The 20,014-nt window shown below is 50.2% G+C and overlaps 1 protein-coding gene and 1 long non-coding RNA gene across 4 annotated transcripts in view; one reads left to right on the plus strand and one right to left on the minus strand.

The window, feature by feature from the left end:
• The window catches only part of LOC129665760 (uncharacterized), a 14,068-nt gene extending 12,560 nt beyond the window's left edge, over nucleotides 1–1,508 (plus strand). The window contains exons 2-3 of the long non-coding RNA XR_008718418.1: nucleotides 312–430; nucleotides 1,411–1,508. This is a non-coding gene — a long non-coding RNA (uncharacterized LOC129665760). The remainder of the gene's footprint in view (nucleotides 1–311; nucleotides 431–1,410) is intronic.
• Marchf10 (membrane associated ring-CH-type finger 10) overlaps nucleotides 1–20,014 on the minus strand; it is an 85,142-nt gene that overhangs the window by 14,780 nt on the left and 50,348 nt on the right. For all 3 annotated transcript variants that reach the window (XM_055592598.1, XM_055592599.1, XM_055592600.1), the window contains 4 exons: nucleotides 18,118–18,270; nucleotides 10,636–11,977; nucleotides 6,478–6,647; nucleotides 3,287–3,396 (listed from right to left, as the gene is read on the minus strand). In XM_055592598.1, the coding sequence (XP_055448573.1) occupies nucleotides 3,287–3,396; nucleotides 6,478–6,647; nucleotides 10,636–11,977; nucleotides 18,118–18,270 (1,775 nt within the window). The remainder of the gene's footprint in view (nucleotides 1–3,286; nucleotides 3,397–6,477; nucleotides 6,648–10,635; nucleotides 11,978–18,117; nucleotides 18,271–20,014) is intronic.

The raw sequence follows: 20,014 nt of genomic DNA on the forward strand, positions 1-20,014 counted from the left end.
GCCCACAGCGGCCTGAAGGGTGGGTCTGATCCACTAGAGCTGCAGTTGCAGACAGTTGGGGCCACCATGTGGTTGTTGGGCCCCGAACCTGGGTCCTCTGGACATGCAGAGCTCCCCAAGGCTCTTCTGTGAAACCGAATCTCCCTTGCTGTGGTGCATGTGTTAGAGGTTTGGTCCCCAAGGCCTCACTGTTGGGAGGTGGTGGAGCCTGTAGGGAGGGTCCGAGGGGACGTCCTTAGGTGCTCTTGAAGGACAATCCTGAGTGCCAACCAGTCCCTTCTTCTTTCTCCATCTGCTTCTTGGCTCCACAGGTGATTGGTTTGCTCCTCTCCACTTCTGGATAGCTGCTCTCACCAGAGGCCCAAAGTAATAGGGCCACGAAGCCTTAGACTGCAGCCTCCATAGCCAGGACACCAAAATGAAGCCTTAGGTATTTCGTTGTAGGGATGGAAGCTGACTAACATGCCCACTGTGTGACGGTGGGGAGAGGACAGGATGAGTGAGGGGTGAGGGAGGAAAGGACAGGCCAGGGTACTCAGGGGTCCCTGCTACCTTCATGGCCAGCAGAGGGATGAGCCTGTCGAGCCTGACGAGCCTAGGGAGGCAGGCAAAAAGACCATCAGCTCAACAGGACCCCGTAGCCATGGTTGGTTCAAACTTCTAGCCCCGAGTGGTTTATTTAGGCATTTTTTTTTTTTTTTTTAAGCACAGTGAAATTCGGTGAAAAGTTTTCAGGTGATAATTAACTCAATAGTTCGTACACAACAAAGCAGACACAAATCTCCTTGAGGGACAAAGCAAGCTAAATACAGATCAGATGCGACTATGTTAAAACTCTCTGTGAAGTCCATAAAGATAGGATCTATAGACTGAGAAAAAGAAGCTTACAATACAGGCCTCTAGCCACACAGATAGCACAGACAGCGGGTAGAAAGCATGTCTACTCCAGCCATCTTGGTGTTTGTCAGGTGCTACATTCCTTCCCTTGAGGGAACAAGCCTCATCACAAGCACAAAGACCTCTGGGATTCATTCCTACAAAGCTCTGCGTGAATATGACCAAAGTACAGTGAGGCATGTATGAAAATGTCATAATAGAACCCATTGTTTCTTCTGAAAATTATTTACTTATTTTCTGGATGAGCGTTTGCCTGTCTGTGCGCCCCACGCATGCCAGGTATCTGCAGAGGCAGAAGAGGGCATCAGATCCCCTGGAAATGAAGTGACAGATGATTGTGAGCTGCCATGTGGGTGCTGGGAATTGAACCTGGGTTCTCTGCAAGAGAAGCCAGTGCTCTTAGCCACTGAGCGGCCCTTCTACCACCAATTTATTTCTTATGCTCAGTAAAAACACTAAAAATGTGAAAATCCACAAAAAGCTGGAAAACTAATTTAACCCTATTGCTTAAAGGGTCTTTGGGAAGAAAGAGGTTTAGGTAAGGACATCAAGATGAAGAACCATGACTGTGTCCTGATGAGGAAGAAGAAAGAAGAAAGAAGAAAGAAGGAGAGGAGGAGGAAGAGGAGGAGGAGGAGAAGAACAAAGAAGAGGAGGAGGAAGAGGAGGAGGAGGAGGAGGAGGAGGAGGAAGTAGCAGCAAGATCAGAGCATGCACTCATGTGCACACACTACCTGTCCCATTTCATGAGATGCCATATCTTGAGATGCCATGTTCTGCTGGAAATCTGCCAGCAAGCAGACTATCATCAGATATGGGCCCTTGAGCCTAAGAACATAATCTATCTAATAATCTTTCTCTGTGTGTGTTTGTGTGTGCTCAGCATGGACAGCCCTGCCCCCGTACCCCTAAACCTGTTTTCTTAATAAAGTTGTCCAGACTTGTACATTTTGTTGCAGTATTGAAATATATAGATGAAGGAAGTGTCTTAGGGTTCCTATCACTTCGACGAAACACCATGACCAAAAGGCAAGCTGAGGAGGAAAGGTTTATTTTGCTTACATTTCCAATCCTTGTTCATCATAGAAGGAAGTTAGGACAGGGAACTGAAACAGGTCAGGAGCCTGGAGGCAGGAGCTGATGCAGAGGCCATGGAAGGGTGCTGCTTACTGGCTCGCTCCTCACGGCTTGCTCAGCCTGTTTTCTTATAGAACCCAGGACCACCAGCCCAGGGGCGGCACTGCCTCCCATGGGCTGGGACCTCCCCCATCAATCACTGATTAAGAAAATGTCCTACAGCTGGATCTTATGGAGACATTTACTCAGTTGAGGCTCCCTCCCTTTCAGTTGACTCCAGCTTGTGTCAAGTTGACATAAAAACTAGCCAGGACAGGAAGGATAAATTTAATACAAAATTATGTGATATTTTCTTTTTTTTTTTTTTTTTTTTGCATCAAGTGTTTGGTTTATCATATACAACATGCATCGACTAGAACTACCCACCTTCTCGTTAGCCACGTGTGGCTTGTTGTTCTTCTATTGGAGAGCGTAGTTCTAAATAAGAGATTGTTTGCCTGAGAATTAAGTGATTAACTTTTGCCTTGGGCATAAATCACCTTCCCACCTGAGGTTAATTAACTTTTTCACATTCTCAGCAATGTAATCCAAATGTCCCAGGAGGCTTTTCTCCACTTATCCCATTCCCCAGCTCTCCAGGTGTTAAAAAAGCACACAGTAAGCATTTACTTCATGCTTATTAGCCTGAGGTAAGGCTGGTCCTCCTTACTCAGGTTACTTGATATTTAACTTGGGGACCATTTCCTCCAAGACCTTGAGTTTATTTTCAGTCATGGTTATTAAGTTATTCAGCAAATCTGGACATGAGGCTTGCCCAGATTTTCTTGCTGTTTCTATGGGTTCCATCAGCCACTCCAGCTTCCCTGTTTTCTCCCTCATAGCAGGTGGATGTCAACCCAGGATGGCTGAGAACTCCTCAGTTCTCCAGTGTTCCAATTTGGTGGCACACCTTCTCAAGGAAGTGAGCCAAATGGACTTGGATCTGTAACACACTTGGGAATTTTTTTTAATAATCTGTAGACTTGGGGAGATCAAGTTGCTTTCTGCTCAGACTACTAACCTACTTTACTTATTTATTAAAGATTTATTTATTTTATGTGTATGAATGCGTGCCTGCATGTATGTACGCCTGGTGCCCACACATGCCATTGGATCCCTGGAACTGGAGTTACAGACAGTTGTGAACCACCATGTGGGTGCTGGGACCCAAACCCAGATCCTCTTGAAGAGCAGCAAGTACTCTACTCACTGAGCCATCTCTCTAGCTCCTCTGCCTACCCTAGACCGAGAAAGCGGCAGTGAGGTGACTTACCCGGGATTGCTGGTGCTTGTGGTAGAATTCAGTCATGTTGAAGTCGTCCAAGTCGACCAGTAGGCCCTGCTTGCACATCTCACAGGTCTTTACGGTGCCCAGATCTGCTCCTGGGTGTAGGAGGAAGAACCGTATGTGAGAGAGGAGATTGGAAGTTCTCTCAACACGCCCACACACACTTTTATGCTATATGCACCCTCGAGACTGTTTGTGCCAGCACTTTGGACAGGTGCTATTTTGAGATTGAACTTGTGTGTGTGATGAATTGCAAGCTTCAGTGGTTTTCATTTGAAGTCAGTCATCTTCTGGAGAAAATGACCTTGACTCTGAGCTCTGAACATCTTTTTTCCCTTTGTGGTCATGTATTATTTGAGCTTCAGGCAGGTGAAATCTCCATGATGTCTAAATAACAGGTCTTGTTTCTGTCTAAATATATAAACATAATGGTTCATAAAATTGGAATTGCTACACGGAAGTGAATCCACTCTAGCGTACGCCTTTGCAAGAGGAGTGACTGACTGTTGGACTGCGGTCTTCCTCACCCCTGCAGACCTAACATAGCCTGCAACAAAGAAATTGATACCAGACCCACAGCAGACACTGGGAAAGGGAGCAAGGGCCCAGACGTGAATTCTAATACAGCTGTATCTGGGGCCAGCAGAAGCCTGAGGTCAGGCTCATTTGGGAAAAGAAGTAGGAGAAGGCTCCCTGCACTGACGTTCTTGTGAAAACGTGACCGGCACTTGATCTGCTTCCCCAAAGCAGAAGCAGAGGTGGCAGAACCATGGCTGTCCTGTGGAAACAGAACACCGCACAGTTCCCCCGCTACAGCTGCAGCATTTAGTTAGTGCTTCTTCCTAGGAGACGTATCAGTCACCTGCACCTATTTAGTGATCAGGGCTTTGCAAGCTTATACCCCAGTTCTAAATTTCTACTGTGGATATAAAAAATAATAAATCAAAGAGACTGTTTAAAGGTGGGAGTGGAAAGTTCATCTCCCCTTTCTGCATTTTGTCTTGCTTGTATTTCTTCTTTTTCTTTCCTTCCTTCCTTCTTTCTTTCTTTTTCTTTCTCTTTCTTTTTCTTTCTTCCTTCCTTCTTTCTTTTTCTTTCTTTTCTTTCCTTTCTCTCTTTCTTTCTTCTTTTTTATTTCTTCTTTCTTCTTTCTTTCTCTTTCTTCTTTTTTATTTCTTTTCTTTCTTTCTTTCTTTCTTTCTCTCTTTCTTTCCTCTCTTTCCACCCCCAATCTGCATCATCAGCAAGGAGTTTGGTGACTGACTGGACATCCTGCATGCCTTCCATTCTAATCCTGCTGAACAGAATCAAGCTCCAAGAAAGTATCATATTTAACTTGCTTTTTCTTTTCCTTTTGGCCTGTGCTAAATGTTTAATTGGCTTGAATTTCTAGTAAGAGAAAGCCTTTGCTTGGCTGCTGTAGAATGCTGTCCTCTAAGTGACACAGCCACATGGTCACCAGATCAGCTGTGCCTGCCGGCCAGAGTCCTTCATGACAGAGAGGGCCTGTGGTCTGCATGGGGAAGAGTCACTGGACCCTCACTGAGTTCCCAGCCACTCCTCCCAGCCACTCGTAGGCAGTTCTGTCCTACCTGCACGTGGCTCGAGGGTCTAGAAAGATCCTAGCATATACAGGTTTGGGGAGGTGAGTCAAAGAGGGCTTCCGTTTCCCAGAGGTGAAGACTTTCCAGTGCAGCGGCTTTGGTGTCACCCCAATCCTGTCAGTAACCCCTCATTTGTGCTCTGTGGATCAGCCCAATAAACTCACCTCCTCTCCGGGTTAAACTTTAATGGACTCACACTTTGGTTTGTCCTTGGGACTTGATGAAGAGATGCAGTATTTGCATCTCCCCAGGGAAGGAGCAGCCACAGTAGTAGCAGAGTCATCAGTGATCAAAGTCCACCCCCCGAAAGTCCCCTCCCCAGGTCTGGAGTGAGTTCTTTGCTTGTGGATGTGGAGTTAAGCATTTGAGGACGGGGTCTCTATGTCTTGCGGAAGGGAAGATGCAGCCATGGGGAGAGCCTCCATTAATATGATTACCCCATGATGTGGAGAAGGCAGACAGCTACAACTGTGCGGGAGGGGGAAGCTCCTGACCTGCTATCAGGCCAGGAACAGATAAGGCTATAAAAGAGGAGAGAAGCAGGGCCTGGCTGAGGAACACCGATCCCAGGGGGCCAGGCCGGAAAGATATAGTGGCCATTTTCTACTTGACCGCCACGATGGAACCCCTTTCAACTATCCTCCCCCCAGCCGGGATGCTCTGGCTCCTCCATTATAAACGGCAAAGAAGCCCACTGTCCACCAGGAACACTCCAGCCAACCTCCCATGTGTCTGCATTTAACTTATCACTTCCTGGGGGGACTGAGAAGGGGCTTCACGCCCAGCTATGAGATCAGTCTGACAAAGCTGCCACATGCAGGAAGCTCTTTAATAGAGACCTAGAAAATCAGAGCGACGCTCTTCTTAACCCTCTGGCAAACAGGCAGAATTGCTTGCGCTCTATTTTTAAAGTGGTTTTTATTCATTAGAATGTGTACGCACGCGCGCGCGCGCGTGTGTGTGTGTGTGTGTGTGTGTGTGTGTGTGTGTGTGTGTATGTACCTACAGGGCCAGAAGGGGGACGGTGGGTCCCCTGGAGCTGGATTACAGGTGGTTGTAAGCTGACTGATGTGGGTACTGGGAACTGGACCTGCTTGGGTCCTCTGTAAGAGCATCCAGTGCTCCCAAACACCGGGTCATCTCCACAGCCCCTGGCTGACACCCCTCCCCACCACAAATGAAGCAGACGTCTGTGTGTGTTTGTGAGGGTCTCTCGTGGTGGACTAGTTGCTGACTGGACGGGGCTACCGGATGCTTGCTGGCAACCCACGTCTTTCCCACATCTCCCAGGAGGTAAGCTTTGTGCAGGCCTCAAGCAGGAGAATTTGTTTCCAAGATTCCCTCAGATTTAAACACACACACACACACACACATACACACACACACACACACACACACACACACACACACCACATTCAGTTACCCTCCCGTCATATCTCTTATAAGCAAGAATCCTGGGCTTGGCTGAGTTTCCCTGACGGTGAGCTGTTGACAAGGCTCCCGAGCCCACACTGCGGCATCTTGGGTTAATTATATGCCGCGCACGCTTGCTCTTCTCCCTTCCCCACCTACCTGATGTTATTTTCACTTTCAGCCACTTTTTCAGGCACTCTTGGTGAACGAACTGCAGGCTTCCCACACAGCCGCAAGGCTCCAGGAGGGGGTTGCTCGGGGAACCCCCGGCTATCTGACAGATGCGGCACAAGTCTCCCTCCTCCTCCTCTGAGTCCTCCTCCAGGAGACTAAACAGAAAACAAGGCCTCGTGACCAGGAGTCCCCACATTTGCTATTTCTACACATACCATTTCCCAGAAGGAGCAGTCCCCCGTGCCTTGCCTGCCCGGGCTCCTCGGGTTCACCTCCCGCCCCTTCCCACCCTCCTCGGACTTCCGTTCGATGGAGTTCTTGATCCTTGATGCATTCTTGTACGGGGCTCCTGTGCAGTCACAGATATGTGTGAGCTCAGTGGGAGGAACCAGTGCCACCAGTGTAAGGGGTGACATGGGGCAGGCTACTCAGTGGTTAAAGGTTTGTCTAGCATGCAGGAGGTCATGGCTTCACCTTCCATCAGCACAAAAGCCGGTGAAGGGGAGAAGGGGAGAAGGGAAGGGAGTGAGGGATTAGGCCTATGGCAAAGGCGCTTCTCTCTGCCTTTGCCTCCTTGAGGAACCGGGCTGGGTAAGCTGGTAAGCTCGCTGGAGTCATAATTATTAGAGCTCCTGTGTTCAAAGCTGGCCTCTGAAGCTTCTGAATTATGTTCAGAAATGCAAACCAGAACAATAACAAAATAGCCCTTATCATTAGTCTCTGTGCTGTATAAAATAAGAATACAAAAATACTAGAAGAAAATAATTATGAACACTTGAATGGTCCTTGCATGGCAGCAAATGCAAAAGCTGTAAGGAATGATATCCCAGGGTTCCATTGAAGGCAACTTTAAATTTTCTGTGTGTGTGTGTGTGTGTGTGTGTGTGTGCGCGCGCACTCGCCCATCCGTCACACAAGTGTGCACAGGTGTGCATATGCGTGTGGAGGCCAGAGATTGATATTGGGTATCTTCCTTCATTTTTCTATACATTGTTATTATTATCATTATCATTATTATTTTTCTGAGACAGGGTCTCACTTCGTAGCTTGGCTGGCCTGGAACTCGCTCCATAAACCAAGCTGGGTCTCACCCTCACAGGTATTGGCCTGTGTCTATCTCCTGAGTGCTGGGATTAGATACATCTGCCACTGTGCTGTGCTGTTCCATGAGACAGGGTTTCTCTGTGTAGCCTTGGCTTTCCTGGACTCATTTTGTAGCCCAGGCTGGCCTTGGAACTCACAGAAATCTGCCTGCCTCTGCCTCTCCGAGTGCTGGGATTACAGGTGCGCCCCCCCCCCCCCTCCCTGTACCCGGCTTCACCTTCATGTTTTAAGCAGAGTCTCTCCCTGAACCTGGAGCTTACCGATTGGCTAGCTTGGCTGGCCAGCAGGTCCCAGGGAGTCTCCTGTCCCTGCCTGGAGTTCTACATGGAGGCTGGGACCCAACCTCAGACCCTCACAGGACAGCAGCAAGCGCTGTACCGACTGAGCCGTCTCCCGAGCACCTAGACACTCCTTACGAAGCAATCTTCCAATGCACATATGAACCTTAGGCATGTGTGTTCCCTTTGATCTCAGGTGTGTGTTTCTGGAAGCTACTCTAGGTAAAGCAAGTAGGATTATGCCCCGAAAGGAGACTCATCAAAAGGCAATAAACATTTAATACAAAACCAGCCATCCTTAAAAAATTGATACAAAACTCCAAGATTTAAAACAACATTAAAAATACAGGGTTTGAAATGAGAGGAATGGAAATGTTATTCACAGCCAAAACTATATTTTCGACACAGGAAACCCAAACAATCTCCAGACAAAGTACTGAGTTTAACAAGACACAGAGAAAATAAAAATTATACTAAATTGCCTTTCTATACACGAGCCACAAAGAGTTAGGATTGAAAATATCATTTCAGTAGCAAACAGCAGCAAATGAAAGAAGTAGAGATGAAGCAAAGGGCCTTTGTAAAGAAAATGATAGAAGAGCATAAAGACACTAGAGGAGAGGGACGCCATGCAAATCAAGACTCGGCATTTCACAGTTGTCAGCACTGCCGGAGCAGCACACAGGTTCAGCGTGACAGAGCCCCCAGCAAGCACACTGGTCAGCGTGTGGTCAAGAACTCTCTAAGGAACGTGGGAGGAAGGCTGCGGCAGACATCAGGATGCTAGGACGCCAGATCAGGGAAAGGCAGACGAGGCCAACGCAGAAGAGCAGACCCCTCCCACCGACGTGAAGGGTCTGCTCTGCGTCTGTGGAGCACAGGACGCATGACGCAGGCATCTTTGTGGACCAGCAGGGACAGTTTCAGGTCAACTACCCCTCCATAAGGGGAACCCCCTCCCCCACAAATGCCCAGTATTTGGGAAACAGAGGAAAGCGGGTCTCTTATGAGTTTGAGATCAGCCTGATCTACAGGGTAGCTTCCAGGCCAGCCAGGGCTGTGTGGTGAGATGCTCTCTCACAAGTTTTCATTTAAGAACAGTCCCTAAAATGGACATTTTTGAAATGATTAATATTAAGATGTGTTATATACAGAAAAAGAGAGCATGTGTTAAGACAAATGCTCCCTGAGCGATAGCTGTTTAATGCAGAGGCACGGTGTTTAGACGCACTTGCATTTTAAAAGAAACTATTTTGAGTCCAAAGACATCACTCTGGAGTCCAGACAAGTATGTCTGAATCTTCATTTGGGGATTGCCGTCGATGGGTCCGTGCGAGGTCCCTTGGCCTTAACCATGGACGGTCTTCTTGTAGTCTGTTTAACTATGAAAAGACACTGGCAGCTAGAAAGCTGTTAGCAGGGCAGGTGTGGAGACACCTGTGACCCCAGAACTTGAGGGGCAGAGAGGGGGATTCTGGGGGAAAGCTGTGGCTAGCCGTACTAGCTGCAACTGGAGGGCTCTGGTTCAGTGGGAGAACCTGCCTCAGCAAATAAAGTGGAGAGTGACTGAAGACTTTACCGGGCCTCTGTGTGGTTATCTACACACTCACAAAGAGGCGAGGTTGCACACACGCATGCACACACACATACGAAAGAGGAGTGTGTAAGCAGTCTGTTTTATCTTCCCCTTCTTTTTCCATCTTTATTTCATTGTGGTGAAGTTTTCCTGCTTGCAAAGGGACATCATAGGGTAATTAATGGTCTCCAGGAGCCACACTAACAGGCACAAATGGGCTCGTGCTCCAGGAATCAGTTCCCAGATCCTTAAGCCAAGGTTTGGGCACAGTAAACACCTATCATAAAAGAGATGGTCGAATTCTGACAGTGTTTAATGAAGGCTTTGAAAGTATCTGGTTTCATAGCTGTGAAATATCCCGAACCCACCTCAGGAGGAAGGAAAGCTCAAAGAAAAGGGCAAATCAAGAAAGGATCTCCTTTTCTTCTCTCGTGCACTTAACATGGAGGCCACCCGCCCTTCAGAGGACAGGGGTAACTATGGAAACTGTTTGGAAGGTCTAAATTCTAGAACTGTTGGTTGGATTTGCAGTAAATCTCCAGAGGGAGAGCTGTGAACTTCAAGAGCTGAATGGTTCCTTCTCTGGGGAGTTAGCAACCTTTTCAGAAAAAAAAAAAAAAAAAAAAAAGCCCAACTAATTGCTGGGGAGAGGAGAGAGCCCTATGTCACCAGGCATCCTTGTGTGCCTGGAAATTTGCCTTTCTTTTTTTCTTGTTTCCTTATATTTATTTATTTAAAAAATTCCTTCCTACCTCTCTCCACCTCTGTGTATTTGACAATGTAAATGTGGAGGTCAAAGGGCAACTGAGGAGAGTCCGGTCTCTCCTTCTACAGCGGCGTGGGTGGTCTTGGGGGATCGAACTCAGCTCCTAAGACCGGTGCCTTTAGGCACTGAGCCATGTGGCCAGCCCTTGTCCTTGTTATAGCAGTCAAGGCAAAAAGATACTTCGGGAGATTGCAGATGAAACTGAGTGGGACTGCCAAACTCTTCTTTGAACATGTTTACCTTTTAAGGGTGATGAAATAGGGACGATTTTTCTCAAAACAAGCAACCTCATTGACATGTCAGGGAAAAACATGGCCGCCACTTAAAATTCCCGCATTTCTCCAGTGAAGGCAGTGGTTAGCTCAGCTCGGGCCAGGGGGTGGGGCAGGAGGCAGTGCACACTTAGGACGGGTCCTTACCTTTCTTGCAATTTCCTGAGTTTCTCGGGGTCTGCCTTTATTTCTGCGGCCCCCTTCTCGTCCTTGTCACCGGAGACTCGAACGAGGGCCCCGTTATCACTTTGACTTTGTAAATCAGATACTGCAAAAAAAGTAAACGGTATGTTCTCTTGCAGGGACCTAGGCATATAGAATTGGCCTTGCAAATGTCTTCTCGTGGGGGAGCTGGGAGAATCCCCCAGGGCCGCGCCGCTCTGGGGAGTGGCTCCGTCTTCCGCGCGCTGAGCCTGGCTGGTGGAGGCCGCCTCCTCGGCCCCCCGGGGGTCGTCGCCGCGGCTGCTGTCGGCCGTGGCCGACGGGTTCCGGTTTCGGATGGGTGAGAGCGGCCGGCGGACGTTGAACCTGAGGCTTTCCTCCAGGTCGGAGCTGGGGCCCAGCAGAGGCGCGACGGCCAGGCCGGCCGGGAGGTCGTCCACCAGGGCGGAGTGCAGCGCGGCTCCGTGCGGGCTGAAGGGCGCCGCCACGGCCGCCCTCGGGGCGCTGGGTCTCCCGGAGAGCAGGCAGTCGAACGAGCTCCTCGATCCGCTCAGGTAGTTTTGCCAGTCCCTCTCGCGGCTGTGGGCACTGTGGGCAGCGGACCTGTCTTCCATCGGACTGTCGCACGGCTGGTCGTCGGCGCTGACTCGGATGGCGCCGTCCAGGTCGGGGTCCCCGGGGAGAGGGCTCTTCTGGTCCTCCTGGCCTCCGCCGGGGCCCTCTTCCGCCGACTCCCCAGGTCGCCTGGCATCATGGCTCGTCCTTTGCTTTGCTGCCGCCTCCGCGGGGCCGCTTTTCCTTGGAGGCCCAGGATTGGGCTCGCTCCATCTTAGAGAATTTTCGCTGAGGCTTTCAGCAATTTCCTCAGCGTTTCTGCTTTGAGTGGCCGACGTCCCTAGAACCCGGCTCCTCTTCTGGCTGGGAGGAGAGCGCATGCCCACCAGCAGCTGCTCTTCCTCCATGTGCGTCTCTTCTTCCGTGTCGTAGTGCTCGTGCTCACCGTTCAGCGATAACGCAGAGTAAAAATCTTCGTCGTGGAACCGAAATGGTGCCCTTCTTGGCCCTACCGCTGTGGTGGGGAGGAGTGGCGGTCCCAAGGGCTCACTCAGCGCTTGAGGACCGCTCCCTGGCTGGAAGGTCTGTGCGAGGGTGGTGTGGGGCTCGTTTGGGACACGCACGCTTGGCTCTCCTTTTTTCTGCCTTTCCAGCGACTTCCCGGCGATTCTTACGAGCTGCGAGGGTGTGGCTAGGTTTCTTCTCTCTCGAGCTGGCCTCTTTAGCTTAGTCTCATTTGCACACTTCAGGCTTTCTTGTTGGACAGTCGGATCTGTGTGGGGAAGGGACAGATTCTGTTACAAGCACCCACGGGAGAAAGGCCCTGTCTGCCAAACATGGTAGCCTACCAAAGGCAACAACAATGAAAAGGCCCCGGAGACAGAAGAAAAATCTGTGCAGCCCAAAGGCAGGAGGTACCAGAAGCACAGGGAAGAAACTCACCCTTCCTGCCTCTGAATTCTCCTTTGTGAGGTTCAGATGTGCAGCACTCACACCTGAGTCCGAATGTGCATGGGTTCACACCTGTGGCCCTCACACCTGGGAGTGCACATGTCTGTGGCCCTCAGGCTGGTTCAGGAGAAGGGGGTAACCATGAAGTCACAGGTTCTCTCTGCAGGGTCTTCGGGAAGATTGATTGGTCCAGCTCAGCCACGGATGCTGACCAGCTCTGTATTCAGCGAGGGAGTGACTGGCACAAAGCCCACTGGTCCTTTCTCACCCAAATTGATCCCAGGCATATGTGTGACATCCCTCTGCCATGAACAGCTTTTCGGAAACTCAGGAAAAGTACAGTTTCATTTTGATACACTGAAGAGAAGGCTCCAGAAGCTAGTGCCCAAGTACACAACGGCTGTGACAGTTTGCTATTTAGTGTAAATAAAAGCTATAAAGCTCCCGAGAAATGATCATCTCTTCTTTGCCATTGGCCTCTGCAAATGACCTCTGGCTGCCACAGAATCTCTACCTCTGGATTGTAAGGTGCGAGGAGATGGAGAGAGACGGGATGGGTAACTTGTCCAGTGAGTGAGGCTTTCTGTCAGTGAGCTCACTTACTCAGAACTTTGCTTTGGGGGGTGAGGAGGTGGCTCAGTCTGCAGAGTGCTTGCTGGAGACTTGGGTTGGATCATGCAAAGTTGCCTCGGTGGTGGCACACTCGTGTCATCCCGGACAGGAGGATCCCCGGGGCTCAGCTGACCAGCCAGTCTAGCCTAACTGGTGAACTCCGGGCACTGAGACACCTGTGTCTTGAGGGAGGAGGGTGATGCTCCTGACAGTGGCACCCAACAGTGTCCGCTGGCCTCCATGCCCCCCACCCCCGTACATCCTCCCCAGGCGCCTGCATACAGGCACACACACACACACCTTAAAAAGCTTGGCTTTGTGCACATAATGACTTTTGCCAAGCACTCACACACTGGCTAGTCAAGCCGGCTAACTCACACAGGGCTAAGATGAGTACAGCGATCACACCGTGCTCTTACGGTGGCTGGGTACCAAGGTTAGCGGAGGGTCACATGACTTGCCCCAGGCCATTTTCTGAGCAAGTGCTGTAAGTATCAGCCTGTGAGGCAAGGCCTTCTGGGGCTTTTGCTCTTCACCACTACCCTGGGCCTTAAAAACTGTCACTTCCTCACGGCAATGAGGACCAAGGGGAGCTGGTGGGAGGCACGAGTGGGGTTAAGGCTTTCCACCCCGCAGGGGTCAAAAACTGAAAGTGCCTTTGTGATTCCACTTCTTCCCACTGACATGGCCAACCCTGCTCTGTCCCTCTCTCCAGATCTGATGAAGCGCTGCCTCCTTATCACTCTGTTGGCCTGTTGAGTGGACAGGATGCCATGGGGCCCCCAGGGTTCCTGAGGACAGCTCTGCTGGGGGAAATGCAAATCCGCTGAGCAACCGGCTACCTTTAATTGAGGTGCCTTGGGGGGGGGACACCTCGGCTCACTAATGTCCTAATGCTCTCTAAGCCTCTTTTATTGTCTGTCAGCTGCGTGGGACACTCAGCGACACAGAGTCTTTATACACCAGCCCTGCAGAAATCAGTTAAACTGTCCTGCTGGGCCCCTCATGGGGTTTATCCACCCCAGCAAGAGATGTGCCAACAACTCAAGGACTCTTTGAGCATTCAGCCATGTCTGAAGGGGAGTAGATCTTGGATGCCCAACCTACTGGGCACTGGGTTGTCCGTATTTGGGGAACTAGTGCTATCTAGGATACAACCAATTGAATTCTGATGTGTGTGTGTGTGTGTGTGTGTGTGTGTGTGTGTGTGCACCACACCTGTTTTTGTTTTAATTTTGTTTGTTTCTGTCTGTTTTTCCCACAAATCTTCTTGGGATTGAACTCGGGTCCCCGTGATTGCAAATGAAACCCTTTTTCTAACTGACCTCCCTCCCCTTATTTTTTTTAAAGAAGTGACAGGGAGTCACAGTGAAGGATCTCTTTTTGATCATGTCACATTTTGAACTTGAGAAGGACCTCCAAAATTAGTAAACGGTGCTGTCCCCAAGCCACCTCCTCTCTGAACACACCCATCTGCAAGAAGGCGATGCCCTGCAGCAAACAGCCCCAGTTAGCTCGGGCTTCTGATGGGAGAGAGAGATGAGAGAGCTCGCTGGGCGGTTTCTGAACCACACGATGCTGGAAAAGCACAGGAACCCTGAGATCGTTTCACAGGGGCTGCTGAGCTGTCATGGTGTGACAAGGGCCTCTAGGGCGGGAGAAATCTCAGCTATCTGCTGTGCTCCTGGGGCTTCTTCAGACAGGCCACTGGGGAATGTGTCGCCACTCTGCCTTGTCACCACAGCCTCCTTCCTCCTTTAAAATCCAACCAGAGCTGCGTGTAATCATGCGTGTGTGTGTGTGTGTGTGTGTGTGTGTGTGTCAAAGACAGTAGCTGTGGGCTGTGAATAAATAGTCAATTGGTGTGCTATTCATAGCCCCGGCCTTGTAGCTGCTGGCTGCTTCTCTGAGGCCCTGCTTGGCTCCAGCTGTGGGCTGGGAACCTGCTGCCTCCAGGAGCTCTAGGCTTATCGAGGCGAGATTCGAAGCATCTGTCTGGCCTAGGACTCTGCCTTTGGTCTCAGGTTTCCTTGTGAACTTCACCAGCCCTGCCCTGGATTCTAACAATGCATCTTCTTCTCTTTTCTCCCTCTCCCTTACCCTCCAACCCCCACCCTTTGGGTATAAATGTGGTCCTCGACTCTTGTCAAAAACTCAGCAACTATAGAAGGTGAAATGGTCCGAGGCTCCCATCACCCAAAGCTCGGCGGGATACTGCTCGGGTGCTGGACTCCCGGGCTGAGAGCTCAGAACTCCCAGGCTCTCTTCACCCTGCACTAGTGCTGTTCGTCAGAGGGTGGGCGTTGATGAAAGACCCTGAGGTGGAAACACGTGTGCTGTGGCTTACCACAGGCCTCAAAACCCATTCTGTAACCCTATGTAGAGGCATTGTAAACAAAACAACAACAACAGAAAAGGTGGCTTACTGCTGTACCTACAAGCGTACGGTCTACTTTCTTTCCTTAAATACTTTGTTGCGGTTAGTTTTCAAGAATGCTGTCATAATTATAGTGTAAGGGTTGACTGTGTGCATATGTCGTAATGTCTCCAACTTTCCCCTTACTGCTGTGCATGTGTGTATATGCGGGGTGATGTGCGCGCGTGTGGTCATATACGTGTATCCGTATGCACATATATCTTGGGGTGGGGTTGCATATATTCGCCAGTGTGCATGTGTATGTGGAGGCCAGAGGTTGATGTCTGGTGTCTTCCACGATTGCTTTCAAACTTATTTTTTTAAAAACCGGGTGTGTGTTGGTTCGAAAGAGAATGGTCTCCATAGGTTTCCATATTTGAATGTTTGGTTCTCAGTTGGTGAAACTGTTTAGGAAGGGTTAGGAGGTGTGGCCTTGTTGGAGAGAGGCGTCACCAGGGTTAGGCTTTGATCTGAGGAGGGGGCGCTGTTGAGACCGGATTTATCTTTATCCCCCGGCTGTCTTGGAGCTCACTCTGTAGACCAGGCGGGCCTCGAACTCAGTGATCCGCCTGCCTCTGCCTCTGGAGTGCTGGGGTTAAAGGTGTGTGCCACCACCACCTGGCTGGGCTCCGATGTTTTATAAGCCCACTCCAGGCCCAGCGCTCTCATCGTTTCTGCTGACTGCGTGTGGGTCAGAATGTAAGCTCTCGGCTCCTGCCTGCCGCCATGCTCCCCACCATGATGGCCACAGACTCCTCTGATGCTTCCTTTCATCCACTGAGCCAGTCTCTTCAACCCCTAAATGCTTTCTTTTGTAAGTTGCTGTGGTCATGGTGTGTCAGCACAGCAAAAGAATGGTAACTGGGACCTCAATGATTCGGTTCGAGCAGGTAGCCAAGCAAGCTCCAGGGGCCTGCCTATTTCCACAGCCCGTCGCCAGCACTAACATCACAGAGAGACGGCACCACACCTAGATGTTTTTTAAAATGTGGGTTCTGAGGGATAGAACTCAGGTCTCCCTGAGGCAGCTCCCCAGCATGTGTGTGCGTGTGTGTGCATAGCACACACACACACACACACAAACACACACACACACACACACACACACACACACACTTTCTTTTCTTGTTTTGAGGCTTTTTGCACCACAGGTCACACTGTGGTGATAGCCTTGCTCACTTATCTTTGACAGCTCGCCTTCCTGTCTCCTTTTTATTGACTGATGAGAGCGGAATGGCCAGGTATGAACCTTCCAAGGTTTTTGACACACGTTGCCAAGCTCCTCTGCAAACAGGTGGGGCGGGTGTCTCTGTTGTGGCAGGATCTGGTCAGCAGCCACCTGTGTCAGCGGCATCTGGCACTGCAGTGCTCAGGAAGAGTTAGCGTCACCTCCTTGCCAGTATCAACTATTATTTTAGGGACATAGCCGGTCATGAACTTAGAGTGAGGCTTCACTTATAATGTGTTTCTTAGTCCCTTGGACTCCTGTGAAATTGTCTGTTATGCCCCATTCCTTTTCCATTATGTGTTCACATGTGATTTAAAAAATGAAACAAAACAAAAACGACTCGAGTTCTCAGGGCTTCTGTATATTATCTTGGTCACACTTGTTTCAAATCCCTCCCCAGGATGGTTCACGTCACTGGCTCATAGTCCAGGAAGGAAACCGAGGGTGCACTGTAATTGGGGGATGATAAGGAGCCCCACTGTAATAGAAAGCTGGAACAAATCCCCAGTGGACTGATAGAAAGGAAGACATGCCCTGGGTACTAATGGAGGCTTATGGAAACGGTTTCACGCATGGAGAGCCTCATGTTTCAAATCACATATTAAAATTCATTGACGGCCACTGGGGAGACAGCAGGTACATGCTGACAATCACTTTGTGCCTTCTATATGGGCCTGCTGTGTGTCCAGCACTGGTCTGTGTCTTATTTCACTTAGTCATTGTAATAGTTAGAAAAGTAGGATGCTTCATCCTTATTTTAAGGTGAGGGAGCTGGAGTCTGTGGGGCCATGTGACCACCCAGGATCCCACTGTTCGGAGAAAGAGGGGAAGCAGGGTTAGAACTGAGGGCTGCTGGAAGGCCTATGCCTTTCCTCTTGGAGACACTCTGTCCCTGGGTCCCGGAGGATAATTTGTCATTACAGGCTCATCTCTACACCAGTTGCTCCCAGCTCCAAGTCACCCGGGCACCCGTGGGTGCTTCTCTAGGTGTGCATCACCAGGTTTAAATGGATCTGTTTAAGCTGGAAGGCTGGGTATTTGGTTGGGAACAAGGCTTGATGTCCGTGGTGTCTCTTGAGGAAGGCTGGCTGTGATATGCCATGTTCTCTGGGTCCTGTGGAGGTGCCACTGCAGGACAGGGTGGCAGTGTTAGCTGGAGGCATGGTGTGGTCCTTTGGATGCCCGCTCAGGCCTGAAACTCGTGGAGGAAGGCCCTACTAAGCCACTCCTTTGAAACGAAGCCGGTTTTCCTTTTGAAGCTATTTCTTACATACTAAAAGCTCTTTCTGGGGTGGTTGCCCTGGATCTCCCTGGGGGAGGTGAGACCGCCACCCAGGGACATCAGTCTTCCTTTCCTGATGGGTGTGTGGGCACTCTAGCCTGGCGGCACCTCCCCGGAACTGCCAGCTGCATTGCCACCTCCCCCGAGCCCCGAGTCCACTCAAAAGCATGCAGTCATTCTCACGGTGTGATGGGAGGGAGAAATCAAGATCAACTCCACCTACCCCTTTTTCTCAGCAGCCTCTCAGGCAGAAAAAAATAAGCCTGCTGTCAAACAGTTCGCTCTCGAAGCTCTCAAGTTTTTCATTTAAAGGCAACTCTCCAACTCATAAAAGCAAAAATGGCAGAAAGTCACAAGTAACCCACGCGGTAGCAGCGCGCACCCGTCTTCCCCGAGGACCACGGTGGCAGCCACAGTCCTTACCTGGTCCCAGGACTGCCGGTGCCTTCACTGACAGCTGGAGTTTCTGTCTGCTTCTCTCTCCGCATGATCTCGGGCCGTGCATTTCTGGGCTGACTGTCAATCTCCCCAGATTTGGCCTCCTCTTCCTTGATAAAATCTTTGGTGCTTGTGACGCTGAAAGGTGCAAAAGCTTTTCAATAATTTAAAAAAAAAAACAGATAAACACTTTCTGTATAAAAAAAAATCACCAAAGGAGGGAGAAGGTGGCACGTATGTGGGGGCGGGGGTGGGGTGGGGGTGGAGAATTAAGAGCATCAAGCCAGGAGGTCAGAGAAGAGATGGGCTTGAAATCTACAAAGGGGTCAACCTCTGTAGCCACGAAAGCTCTGGCACATCTCTCCAAGCCTCAGTTTCCCTACCAGTTATATGGAAATATGACTACTTCACAAGGCTTCATAAAATCTGTCATTCCTGGAGCAGGGGGTACAAAGGATCTTCTTTTATCATATAAAAGGAAAAAAAAAATCTATGTGTCTGAGTCCGGGTCTTTGTGGTTCCTGTGGAGGCCGGAAGGAGGTGTCAGGTACCCTGGGACTGGGGTTACAGGTTGTGTCCCGCTTGATGTGCGTGCTGGGAACTGAACTCGTGTCCTCCGGGGAGATCAAGTGCTCTTAACAGCTGAGCCATCTCTCCAGCTCCTCTTTCCTTTGGCCATAAAGTTTACCTCTTCCTAGTCATAGGTGCTACGCTGCTGAGGCAGCTCTCGGGATGCCCGATGGTTATGCTCACCGGGGTTTGAATCATAATGCATTTTGCAGCTGTGTATCTATGCCCACTTGTTGGATATTAAGACCTGTAAGGAGGTTTCCTTTTCCTTACACATGCCCACCCACCTCCGTGGAAGACAGCGACCACCGTGGACCAAGTCCCCAGTGAACACTTTCCTCACAGTTCTCGTTTGGAGCCAGGCTTCTAGCTGGCACGGGTAGGGGTGAGTGGCTTTACATGTATTCAGCCTCAGTGCACGTGAATGTGGGAAGAGTTTATTTTCCACGCATCTCCACGCGTTCTGTTCTCGGGCTCACATAGCAGTTAAATCATCAACATCTGTGCTACATCCCCGGAGAGAATTTTCCTGGCTCATCCCTCCTTTTGAAGACTCAAGATAGTTCGCAAATAGATGTAGCCAGCAGGCAGCACAGGGGTGAGGCTGGGACAGACCCCTGACTGGTGTGTGAGAGCCCAGGCTTTCTTGGCACGTGAAGACAACTGGATTTACGTTCCTGAGTGTAGTCTGTGGTTGTGGTAATAGTTTCCACCCAGACTCAGGAAGGCATGACAGTTCTCCTTGGCATCCTGCGAAACCCAATTTAATCCAGTGATTAGGCCAACTTATTTGGCCCCAGGAGAAGGTGGCCATGGGTTCCGTGCTTTAAGGCAGAGGGTCATGCCCCTCAGGGGACTCCCGGAAGAAGAGAGCTGATGCTGGCACTGGGTCAACTTAGGGCAAACAGATGCCGAGGCTGTGGCCAGAGAGGGGGAGGAGAGTAGAAGTTCCCCAGAAATGTGTCCCTGGGAGAGTGTGGGGTGTGAGGAGACCTGCGTTCTCTCAGAGGGGACTGGAAGGATGGTGCCAAGGGAGGGTATGGTAGGGTCTCAGCACCCAGGGTTGTGTTGGTTGAGGCCGGAGGCTTCTCCCTCACCAGAGCCTCGTCCCTCTCCTCAGCCCTTGCAGAGATCTGCTTCTCACCTCTCAGCTAACAGAGGCACAAGTGCTAGGATTCTTCTTTTCAACCTGTATCACTGTATTATCATTAGTGCGTGTGTGTGTGTGTGTGTGTGTGTGTGTGTGTGTGTGTGTGTGTGTGTAGCTGGCACACGGAAGTCAGAGGACAAGTTCTTGCAATTAGCCCTCCCC

Source organism: Psammomys obesus, unplaced genomic scaffold (genome assembly GCF_907164565.1).
Source record: "Psammomys obesus unplaced genomic scaffold, mPsaObe1.curated_primary_1811, whole genome shotgun sequence".
Taxonomy (NCBI): Eukaryota; Metazoa; Chordata; class Mammalia; order Rodentia; family Muridae; genus Psammomys; species Psammomys obesus.